Here is an 11,951-nt window from a genome sequence, read left to right as displayed (position 1 = left end):
CGGATTAAAAACAAGCTCTGAAAATAAAATATATAAAAATTATTATCACAAATTTTTTTTCGAAATCAATTTAAAAACACTTTCATCTTATTCCTTGTCGGTTCCTGATTCCAAAAATATATAGATATGATATGTTTGGATTAAAAACACGCTCAGAAAGTTAAAACGAAGAGAGGTACAGAAAAGCGTGCTAATGCTATGCAGCATAGCGTAACCACTACCCCGCTCGCGCGCTCTTCTTGTCAATTTCACTGCCTATGCCGTGAGCGGTGGACCACGAGTATACGGTCTTGCTGCGTTGCATTGCGTTCAGTTTCATTCTGTGAGTTCGACAGCTACTTGACTAAATATTGTATTTTCGCCTTACGCGACTTGTTTTCTATTACTTTGCATGGTGATTTTTATTTTAGATCTGATTTTCTGTTCTTCCTTTTTCTGCACTAAAAATAATATCTACGGTTACTTCAGTCAGTCTACTAACGATCATATGACGTTGGTTGGTTGGTTGGTTGGTTGGTTGGTTGGTTGGTTGGTTGGTTGGTTTTGGGGTTTTCATGTCCCTTCAACCTACAAGTCTATTCAGGATGATTGATAACCTTCCGGTATGAGTGCTGAACATTAACCGCGGTATGTAAACTGCGCACTCTAAACTGAAGTGTTCCACTTTTGAACACCCTTTCTGTAACCAGTCTAAAATACAGTGTGACAGAGTGCATAATTCTACTAGCAATAGTAGCACGCATGGTAAACACTAGTGTTTTATGTACAGTGTTCTGTAACCAGTCTAAATACAGTGTGACAGAGTGCATAATTCTACTAGCAATAGTAGCACGCATGGTAAACACTAGTGTTTTATGTACAGTGTTCTGAACTTGTTAAAGAGAGTGTGTTCAAAAGTGGAACACTTCTGTTTTGAGTGTGTGTGTTTGTACGTCCGTCTATGTGCACATGGGCATGTGTATGGTGGAACACTTCTGTTTTGAGTGTGTGTGTTTGTACGTTCGTCTATGTGCACATGAGCATGTGTATGTTTTTGTATGATGTGTTGTGTTTGCTTGTCTGTGTGTACGTGTATTTTGCTTTCAATTGAGGTAGTTTCCTGCGTCGGATGTATTGTCGTGTTTATGTAAAATATTTCTATATATATCAGTGTTCTTTTCTTGTGAGCAATCTATGCACTCAAGCTCGCCTGTTCCGGCCACACACACACACACACACACACACATACGCACACGCACACATACACACACTCCAAACACAGAAAGTCAAGTTGTTCAAGTTTAAAATCGTTGTATTGAAGCTTTTCTCAGGAAACAACATCAACAAGTGTGACAAAAATTGCCATAAAAATTGCATAGACATCTTTGGGCGAGAGCTGAAACTCTCTCTCACTTTCTCTCTTTTCTCAGTCATGAACACACACACGCAGTTGGAAGTGTTTGATTATGAATGTAGGCACATTGGCAATGTATTCAACATGGAAGGTAAACAAAAATTGTGATGCAAAACAACAATAAAATCGCTGGTCCCATACATTTCTGGAATACAATTGTTTGACAGTGTAGAACGACTTCAAAACACAAGTCTTTCTCTCTCTGACACTTTCACTGAGATTGGTCGACAACATAAAAGCAACAGAGTCATATTCTATCTATTGAAACACAATGGTTATCGTGAGTTTGATCCGTTAAAGGTCGAGTCATAATGCTGATCAGTTGTGAGTAGTAGGCACTTAGGGAGTATGATCTAACTTTCATTTAGTCATTCTGCCATTTCTGAAGTATTTGAACCAACTTAGAGCTTTGTTCTGTGATCTGACTTATCACATAATGAAGATTTTGTCAGTACACAAATCAAAACAGAACAGGGTGTAAAATAAGCACCTCTTGCCTCGACATCATTTTAAGTACAGATTGCCTTTATTATACAATTAGCAGGTATTGTAGAATTCTAGAATTCTTTAGAAAATTATCTTGTAAAAAGTAACAATACTAAGCAGCAAATCCACGACAGCTTCATTTCAACAATCACATTTGAAAAACACAATGTCTTCAAAGCAGTTTTCACTTTACAATCAGACAGAAGCGAGTTTGACATTCATGTGTTCACTCTCCGTCTCACATCCTCCCCCCTCCCCCGTTTTCTCGCACTTTCATTCACACATCAGTAAATCCACCAAAACAATCACATTTTTAGTCAGCAAAACGCTCACTCGCATTCAAACACAATGTCAGCTGCAAATAGTAGCATCTTTGCTGCCTTCAGTTTCTTAGCCAAACGATACCAGTGTCACTTATTCCAAGCACCCCTGCAGTAAAAGTCAATTGACTCAGCTAAATGTCATGTGTCTCCTTCAGCCATGTAATCAAGGTAGACGAAAGTCATTAGACTCAGGCATTTGTCATTTTGTCCGTTGCTTCAAGCATTCTCATAGCAACCATCACTGGCACTTGTGATTTGCAGCAAGCATTGATGAAGTCTGCGTCTTTTGACTGAAGAGTGTGTCCACAGAGTAAGGTCACTCAAGTCTCTACACATTACCACGGACGCCACAGCTTCTCGTCAGCCATGGAGGAAGGACTGCACTGAGCGAAGGACATGGGGTGGTGAACTGCATGGTCAACCATAGCGTTAACCTTGTGCGACTGACGCAAGTCCACGGGAAGTGACGTAACCATGTGGTGATGCTGGTGGTGGTAGTCTGACGTCACGGGAGAGGAGCTGGCAGTCAGGCGAGTGTCGACCACCATGGGAGTGTGGGAGGAGGAGAAGGAGGAAGCAGATGAGCAGGTAGGGGGAGGAGGGACGAAGGCTGTGACAGCCCCATCAGACTGTGGGAGGGCGACGGAGTAGAGAGGGACAGCGTCTACAGTGTTGGAGCGAGGATGGACCCCGGATCCCCCCAGGTAGAGAGCCACGGCGCCTCCAGGACAGGACGAGCTGGGCACGATCTTGAAGGCCCCCGAGATGTGAGCAGGGTTGTGTGACACCATTGTGGTGGCCACGGTAGAAGCCACAGACTGCATGGGCAGGGCGGAGAGGGGGGTAGCAGACACGGGTGAGGGGGTCTGGCAGTCTGGAGAAGCAGAAGACCTGAGCGGAGAAGGGGCGAAGCTGAGACCGGCGTGCATGGAACTCTGAGGTGTCGTGTGCATGATGACGGAGGGAGCCATGCTTGTAACGCCGGCGCTCATTTGCTGTTGGGAAGGGATGTGCACGTGCAGAGGCTTCATGTGTTGCTGTTGTTGCATGGACTCCACGGGGGTGACGTGGTTGACCACCTGCAGACAGCCGGCCAGGTGACCCAGCACGCGGTCCTTGATGTCTTCGTTGACCTCTCTGACGGAGCCCATGTAGCGGACCACTTCCTTGGCGCACTCGTTGAAGCCTGCGCGGTATTTGCTGACGACGATAGGGTCCTGCGTCATCACTCCAGCGGCCTGTGAACGTTGCAAGGCGCGGAGATGTTTGACCGTCAGTTCAAGGATGTCGGCTTTCTCTAGCTTGGAGAACTGGGAGCTCTGCACACACAGAAAGGAGGAAAACATAAGTCACTGTGCATTGAAGGAAAAGTTTTGAGATAGATAAATAACACATGGTCTGTGTGTGTGTGTGTGTGTGTGTGTGTGTGTGTGTGTGTGTGTGCGCGCGCGCGCGTGTGTGTGTGTGTGGTTCTGAGAGAGAGAGAGAGAGAGAGAGAGAGAGAGAGAGAGAGAGAGAGAGAGAGAGAAAGAGAGAAAGAGAGCGCATATTCCACTAAAACCATTACTAACTGGTGTACACGAGAATAATCTCAATACTTACATCTTTCTTGATGGCTTGGAGAACGAGAGACTTGAGCTGGGACAGACAGCTGTTGATGCGGGCTCTTCGCCTTTTTTCCATCAGGGGCTTCTTGTTCTGAAAAACACAAGTAAGAACATCATAAGGCACTGTTCTGCAGAGGATACTATGAAATACTGTCAAATTGTAATTGGTATACATTTGGAAAACAGTATAAATCCAGTCTATTAACCAATAAGCTTCAAAGGCATGCTAGTGTCTCTTTAATTAATAATAGAAGACCAAATTGATTTGTTGCAGACCTGTTGCTTTGGTAACACTTGCATAACTACAAAAAGAGGATTCTACAACATCTCATTAAAAGAAACCATATTCTACAATTTTACAATGCATACCGAACAAGACATGGTTAAAAAAAACAAATGCACGAAATATTTAACACAAACAATATAAAACTAACACAGAGAGTCAAACTCACCTTTCTAGTGCTATGTTCGCTCTTGACATGAGTAGCAATCATAGTTTCTGCCATCGTTGACGCAGTACAGTATAATCCACAGGTAGAATTCAGCAAAGTCAGTAATAATCAGAAAGCACAATCACCAGCTGATGTCCAATCAATACTGATCACAGAACAACAGGTCTCTGCATCCAACAGGTGGGAGAGAGATGCAGACAGAAGAGAGTGGAGGAATAGCGGTGTGCGACTTGTTGATCGGAGTGTCGTTGTGGTGGCCAAATTGTCAACACGGACTATTTATACGGCATGACACATGCCTTGAGCCCCTAGCTGTGTGAAGGCACCTTCGTTCACTTTCCCACGCTCTCATGCCGATAGTGTCCACCAATCCGGGGCCAGGGAGCAGGGTGGCTTGCGCCAGGTCGGCGCTGATTGGCTGGCTGGGGGCCAGCTGTGCTCGTGGCGCGCGCTAGCTGATGCGTCAATCAGAAGCCGTGAGCGGAAGGCAGATAAATAGGCGCACGTGCCAGCGGGATTAGGTGACGGGTCGCGGGTAGTGTGGGAAAACCACGCCCCTCGCTCGCTCACGCTTCTGCCCCACTACTTGTGTCAACACAGGCCGTGGTAAGCATTCCTCTACACAAAGACCCCCGTGTGTCCGACCCGAGCCGCTTGTTGAGCCTTTCACCCCCCCCACCCCACCCCTCACCTCCTTACCCCTCTCTCAATCTCTCTCTCTCTCCTCTCTCTCTCTCTCTCTCTCTCTCTCTCTCTCTCTCCTCTCCCCCTTTGACTTTCTCATTGCTATACAGACCCCCACCCCCCCTTACAAGTTTCCACCATCCTTCCCCTATCAACATCGCTTCATAACTATACACTCCCCCCCCCACCACCACCCACCCTTTCTCCATACGCCCACCATCCATCTAGCTCTCGCCTTCCGCCCTTCCTTCCTACCCCCACCCCTCCCCCCTCGCCCCTTCCTTCCCCTAGTTGATCCCCCCTCGAGCGACTCGTGGCTTGAGGTATGCGGCCACTTTTGTGCGGACCGTGGGAAAGTGTTCTCCCCTCTCGCCCCAGCCGCCATGGCACGAGCCGGGGTCAGGGGTGAGGGGTCAGAGTGTATAATGCGCGCTGCTAGGCACTTGTTGATGGTCGCTCCCACTCGGTGGTGGTGCACTGTGGCTCGCGCTTACAGGCACATGCTGTGAAAACTTTTGTTTTTATTATGTTATTTTTTTATATTTTATTTTATTTTATTTTATTTTATTTTTGGCTTTTTAAAATATGTTGTTTGTTTGTTTTTTTGCTTTAAAAAAAATGTATGTACCTGTTTATTAATTTATTTACCTGTTCATTAAATGTATTTAGCTGTTTATTTATTGTGTTGTTTTTATGTGTGTGCATTGTTTATGGCACATAATATATTGTAGAACAAGATATTTTGCGTTATTTGTAATTAAAACCAAATTACGACATTTGACACATGACGAGAGAGTCATTGTTTTGCAATACTGGATGATAACTGTTGAGATCTTTGTCTAATGTCTTATTTTAGTCAAAAATGGAAAGAACGTTCATGTATTTACCCAGTTTAGTTATTATTTTATAGTTTATGATTGATCCCACACGCTTTTTTGTCTCGCCAATACGAGTCTTAGTCGGAATCTTAAGTCATCTGGCTCAGATAATGTGTAGTGATGGAGTGTCCAAGATGCTTAAAATCACACAAATCCAAAACATGTGTCGGTACGTCCCCCGATTCTTCGGAACCTTCTTCTGAGTCCACCTGCGACATAGCAATGAATATGACGGCTGACTGGTGCCAAAACCAGATCATTATTTTTGGGGGCATGGAAATTGAAGTTTTCCGGAGAAACGTTTACACACTTTGTAGTTAATTACATTTTTCTTCTCTTATCAATGTCTAATTATTAGTCTCTGACAAGCTGTTTGGAAAGGAGCCACAACCGACAATTCAAATTTTCACGTGAATTTTTAAATTGTCATATGAATCTTTTTTTTAATGGTAGGTGATTTCATTTCGATCCCAGGTTCGGCAGAAATTTATTTCACAGAGTCAACTTTGTGTGCAGACTCTCTTCGGTGTCCGAACCTCCCCCCGTGTACACTACATTGGGTGTGCACGTTAAAGATCCCACGATTGACAAAAGGGTCTTTCCTGGCAAAATTGCTTAGGCACAGTTAATAATTGTCTACCTATACCCGTGTGACTTGGAATAATAGGCCGTGAAAGGTAAATATGCGCCGAAATGGCTGCAATCTACTGGCCGTATAAAATTTCATCTCACACGGCATCACTGCATAGCGCCTAGAACTGTACCCACGGAATATGCGCGATATAAGACTCATTGATTGATTGATTGATTGATTGATTTCATTCCATTTGCTCTATTATTCCAATGCTAGCACATGGGGGTCGCTTCCTCCAGTGGAAAGCTAGTGGATCATATATTTATTGATGTCTTGTTATTCTGAACTGTTTGGTTTTGGCACCACCATATAATCATGCAATAATGTGCCAACTAGTCAGCGCTGAATCAATGGAAACAAATTCACGTGTAAATTAAACAGAATACGATATAATTACAGTTTTCACCGTGAAAATGGTGACTCCACGTTACTTCAATTTTCTTCAATACAAGAGGCAAGGCATATAATCACTGAAATAAATTCCAAGAATTTTCAACTTATTTTTTAATTGAAAACCAAAGCGAGAATTCATTCGTGGCAGGTTTAGCAGCTCACTCTGATTGCCCCCACCCGAAGTGACTGTCACGTGCCTGTGCTCACGTTCCCCTCGGCTACCTTCGGCCCACGGAATCAGTCCCACACGACAAGTGGCGGAATCTGCCGAATTGCTGGAGCCCCGGATCGTGGGAACGCGACGGGCGAAACCGTGCGGCGGAATTCGCATTGTTTATGTTGGTGAGAACACACTCAACCGGGTCTGATTTGGCGCTGATATTGTTTGGTGGGCTCGCGAGCTATTGAAGGGGTGGTGGGGGGATGGAAGGAGGGTATTTTTTTTAGGGGTGGGGGTGGGGGAGGGTGTTTGGGGGAGGGGTGCGAGAGGCCTGCAGCAAAGCGATAAAATGCTCACCTTGCTGTGTTTGTGTTGATGGACATGTGATGATAGGGTTCCCAACAATTTATTTATTCATTTCGAAACGTATTTAATTCCTGTTTGTTTTCTTTTTATGTATGTTAATGTTGTGTTATTTAACCTTTTCTATCATGTTCCTCTATTATATTTATGTATTGCAGTTACTGTGTTCTGTGTGTGTCTGTATCTGTCTGACTGTCTTTCGTTTTTTCGTTCTTTTGTTGTTGTCTTTCTTTCTTATTTTCTGTCTGTCTTTCTTTCTTTTTGTCTGTAGATATTTCTTTCTTTCTCTTTTCTCCTTCTTTTTTTTTTCAATCTGTTTTTTTTTTAATCTTTCTTTCGTCTTACCTTCTTATTTCCTTTCTCTCTCACATTGAGTAAAGGGATTTGCTCTGAATAGTTCAGTCTTGCTGTCTTTACTTTTATTGTTTTACTCTCTGTTTGTATTCTTTTGTACGTATTTGTCTCATTTGTGAAAGTTGTTTTTCTCTGTCACACTTTTATCTACCTATCTTCCTGCTTTGTGGACGTATCACAGAGACAAAGGATTTGGTAAAGATGATAATATCATAATTATACAATCTGAATTACCTTTGACGGGGTATGCATTGATACGTTTTACTGATCCAAACGGTCCGTCTCATGATGACAAAGCAGTAGCTTTAGTTTGGTACGAAAACCTGTCTATACGGGATCAAAACCGGTAAGGCTAAATCGGTTAAACATGTTTTCTATTTGGGTTTTAACAATATTCTATTACTGTTTATATTCATGACATTTACATACATTTATAAATAAGAAAGCAACAAGCCTACGGCGTATTGTGGTGTCTAATTGTCTGTTTTGTTTTCAAACAAACACCGTATATAAGTCTGTTGTAGATGACACTATGAACTTATCAATAATTTTGTATGATGTAAAGGCATAACTTCTCAGAAAACACCTGTAGGTAAGGACTTAGACTTAACACCGTGACACACCTGTGCTTCATCAACACCGCCAACATTAGCTGATTTTGATCCAACAGCGGATTATCTCTGCGTGCTTCGTGGGATTAGGCGTTAATCCCATTAAACGCTTGTCTCACGCCGTGTTGATTGGAACTCCTACCTGTAAGGAATATCTGTGCGGATTTCACTTTGTTAGCCGGCTCCACGTGGCTAAAGCAAAGATTATGAAACATTTAAATTCTGACTCAGCAAGCATTGAAGCTTTGATTGCTCTGTTTCTCACTTAGTTCCGCTGTCTTTCTATCTTTCTTTCTTTCTTTCTTTCTTTCTTTCTTTTTTTCTTTCTTTCTTTCTTTTGTATTTTCTTTCGTTAGTTCTTCCTTTATTTCCCTTTTCATTCATTCAGTCTTTTTTTCTTTCTTTTTCTTTCTCTCTTTGTGCCTTTCTTCGACTTTTTCTCTCTCTTCTTGGTCTGGAGTCTGTATGTCTGCTTGTCTCTGTCTCTTTCTCTCTGTCTCTTTCTCTCTTTATCTCTCTCGCTCTGTGTGAGTGTGTGTCTGTCTGTCTTTATTTTGTATGTGTATGTGCATGTCAGTGTAAGTGACCGAAAGGGGGCTGGGAGTGGGAGCGTGATGAGAGATGAGGGGGCTGCACGTATATATAGAGCAGTGTAATCTGTTTGTCTGTCTCTGGTACGTGTGAGAATGAGAAAGACAAACTGCACGAGACTATGAGAGGTGAGAGAATCGTCCAACTGAACTGATCACTTTGTGCACAGTTGGCGCTCCATAGGTTGCGCAACACCGTCACGGGAAGGGAGCACGAGCTATGGTTTTCACCGCCTCCGGGCCCATCGTCAAGTATGGAAAGCCGTTTGGCTCATAACTATTACAGCTGTAATTTAAAATAAATACACCTGTATTTAATGATAAATACAGCTGTATTTATTTCTTAAACGTATACAATAAGTATCATTATTAATTACAGGTGTATTTTTTTTATTAATTACAGGTGTATTTTTTATTAAATACAGGTGTATTTATTATAAATTACAGGTGTATTTATTTTTAAATACAGGTGTAATTATTATTAAATACAGGTGTATTTATTTTTAAATACAGGTGTATTTATTATTAAATACAGGTGCATTTATTATTAAATACACCTGTATTTATTATAAAATACAGGTGTAATTAATGATAAATACACCTGTATTTAAAAATAAATACACCTGTATTTAAAAATAAATACACCTGTATTTAATAATAAATACACCTGTATTTAAAAATAAATACACCTGTATTTAAAAATAATTACACCTGTATTTAAAAATAAATACACCTGTATTTAAAATTAAATACACCTGTATTTAATAATAAATACACCTGTATTAATCAGTTATTAGTCACGTGGTTAAGCGACTTAAAAACTTGGACTGGGAATCCACATGAAAAACACTAAGCTTATACGCGTCTTCATCGCCTCGCTTTGCCGCCTTTTGACAGACTGAACAGCTCAAGATGGCGGGGGTGGCAAATGTCCCTGATGTTTTGGAAGGTTTGCGAGTGCAGTTTTAATTAACGCTGTTGCCCAGGCTCGCACAGCAGGGTAAGTTAATTGTTTTATCAGACGAATTCGGTTCTTGTGACGATCTACACCGAGTCAGTGGGGCATCCACATCCAGAAGTTGAACTTGAAGGGAGGCCTGTACGCGTTTTTGACCAAAGATGCAAAATATTGGAATTCGGTGCGAGAGACTAGCTGCTATATCGTGTTATCGGTAATCTTGAACTTTAGCGTGTTAAATTCATAGCTCTTAATTCAGAGGCATTTAAGTCTCCAAATTTGTAGAACCTGTACTTGTAATCATAACAAGTCATTTTAGATCCCTTTGAAGTTACGGAATGAACTCCGATGATGAACTGTACGAATGCATTTGACCCATCAAAGAAGGAATTATCCGTGTGACCAGACAAGGGAGACAAATCTTTCGTGTAGATGATGTCCCATGGTTGACAACGTACACCATTTTCGGTGCATTTTCGTCACGCTAAAGTTCAAGATTACCTTGTTATCTGTGTGTGTGTGTGTGTGTGTAATCCGTTGTAAAGTGTATATTATGATTATTTGGTGGCGGCGGCAGTGGTACGTATATAATCTCATATGGAAAGCCGTTTGGCTCATAACAAACCTTGATTGATATGGGTTAAAGCTGTGGTCTATTTATGACTTTCCGGGGCTACGAGTTTGAAAAATAGGGACAAAATCATGTACAGATTTCTGTACAGCAAACACTACCCGAAACCCCACCTATACGGCGTGTATGACCTTGAGAGCTTCAGTCAACGCTTGAATTTTGCAGTGGTAACATCTGGTTTGCTCTCGCAGAGCTGAGCATATTTGTTGTCAAGAAGGATCGAGCAGAAAAAATAAACGACTTGGCAGGGATTCGAACTCAAGGCATCGGGGCCTCGAAATGTCAGGGCCGATGTCTTAACCGCTAGGCCACTTCACCAGTATTGTCAAAGATAAAAAAATTGATAATTTTATATCATTCTACGCTTGAATTATCATTTATGCGTTGCAAAAACGTAAAAATTGACATTAAAATTTGCCTTTATTTGCAAACATGTTTTACAGAATCGCAGTACATGTTTACACCGTCATGCTACACGACATTCGCGCCATGCAAATAGCTGCGATATCTCTATTTACAACATGCAAGAAAATGACAAGAACAGTAATTGAATCTCTCCAAAGCCAGTTGAAACCAGACATCTAAGAAATAGTTATACATGTATTCACTTCTGAACAACCGGCACGGTTGGCCTAGTGGTAAGGCGTCCGCCCCGTGATCGGGAGGTCGTGGGTTCGAACCCCGGCCGGGTCATACCTAAGACTTTAAAATTGGCAATCTAGTGGTTGCTCCGCCTGGCGTCTGGCATTATGGGGTTAATGCTAGGACTGGTTGGTCCGGTGTCAGAATAATGTGACTGGGTGAGACATGAAGCCTGTGCTGCGACTTCTGTCTTGTGTGTGGCGCACGTTATATGTCAAAGCAGCTCCGCCCTGATATGGCCCTTCGTGGTCGGCTGGGCGTTAAGCAAACAAACAAACAAACTTCTGAACAATGGGCGGATAGAGATATAAATCATGCTGCTTCAAGAATAACATAACATGAATTCATATCAATGTTTTTCCTTCATTTTCTCAATTGGCGCAGTAGCCTAGTGGTTAGGACATGAGACACGAAGTCGAGAGTTCGAATCTTCGCCGGGGCGTTTATTTTTTCCCCTTGATCTCTCTTGAAGATAAAATATGAGAGAGCAAACCGGCTGTTATCCCTGAAAAATTCAAGCGTTGACTGAAGCTCTCAAGGTCACACACGCCGTATAGGTGGGGTTTCGGGTAGCGTTTGCTGTACAGAATTCTGTACATGATTGTATCCCTATTTTTCAACCTCGTAGCCCAGGAAAGTCATAAATAGACCACAGCTTTAATCTCCAGAGCTGTGTACCAGGGAAAACCATGTTATAAAGTAGACTTTTTATTAAATTTAACTTGAGACATTTAAGCTGTACAAATTAATTTCATTCACAAATACTAGTTTCATAAATATCCTTGGCCTGCA

The 11,951-nt window shown here is 42.2% G+C and overlaps 1 protein-coding gene across 1 annotated transcript; it reads right to left on the bottom strand.

Moving 5' to 3' along the window:
- Positions 1 to 1,270: 1,270 nt before the first annotated feature.
- On the bottom strand, positions 1,271 to 4,531 carry LOC138978558 (transcription factor HES-4-A-like). The gene is made up of 3 exons (XM_070351301.1): positions 4,262 to 4,531; positions 3,805 to 3,900; positions 1,271 to 3,521 (listed from the first exon to the last, which is right to left on the bottom strand). Exons 1-3 carry the CDS (start codon positions 4,313 to 4,315, stop codon positions 2,538 to 2,540), a joined length of 1,134 nt encoding a protein of 377 aa, XP_070207402.1. The 5' UTR covers positions 4,316 to 4,531; the 3' UTR covers positions 1,271 to 2,537.
- Positions 4,532 to 11,951: the final 7,420 nt, after the last annotated feature.

Source organism: Littorina saxatilis, linkage group LG10 (assembly GCF_037325665.1).
Source record: "Littorina saxatilis isolate snail1 linkage group LG10, US_GU_Lsax_2.0, whole genome shotgun sequence".
NCBI classification, from domain to species: domain Eukaryota; kingdom Metazoa; phylum Mollusca; class Gastropoda; order Littorinimorpha; family Littorinidae; genus Littorina; species Littorina saxatilis.
This window is presented reverse-complemented; position numbering and strand designations above follow the sequence as displayed.

What these genes read in the sequence shown, in the direction of transcription:
- LOC138978558 (XM_070351301.1), bottom strand. Translation starts at nt 4,315, where the DNA reads ATGGCAGAAACTATGATTGCTACTCATGTCAAGAGCGAACATAGCACT. An exon ending in GCGAACATAGCACTAGAAAG is followed by an intron (nt 3,901 to 4,261) that starts GTGAGTTTGACT and finishes TGTGTTTTTCAG; the next exon opens with AACAAGAAGCCCCTGATGGA. An exon ending in TCCAAGCCATCAAGAAAGAT is followed by an intron (nt 3,522 to 3,804) that starts GTAAGTATTGAG and finishes CTGTGTGTGCAG; the next exon opens with AGCTCCCAGTTCTCCAAGCT.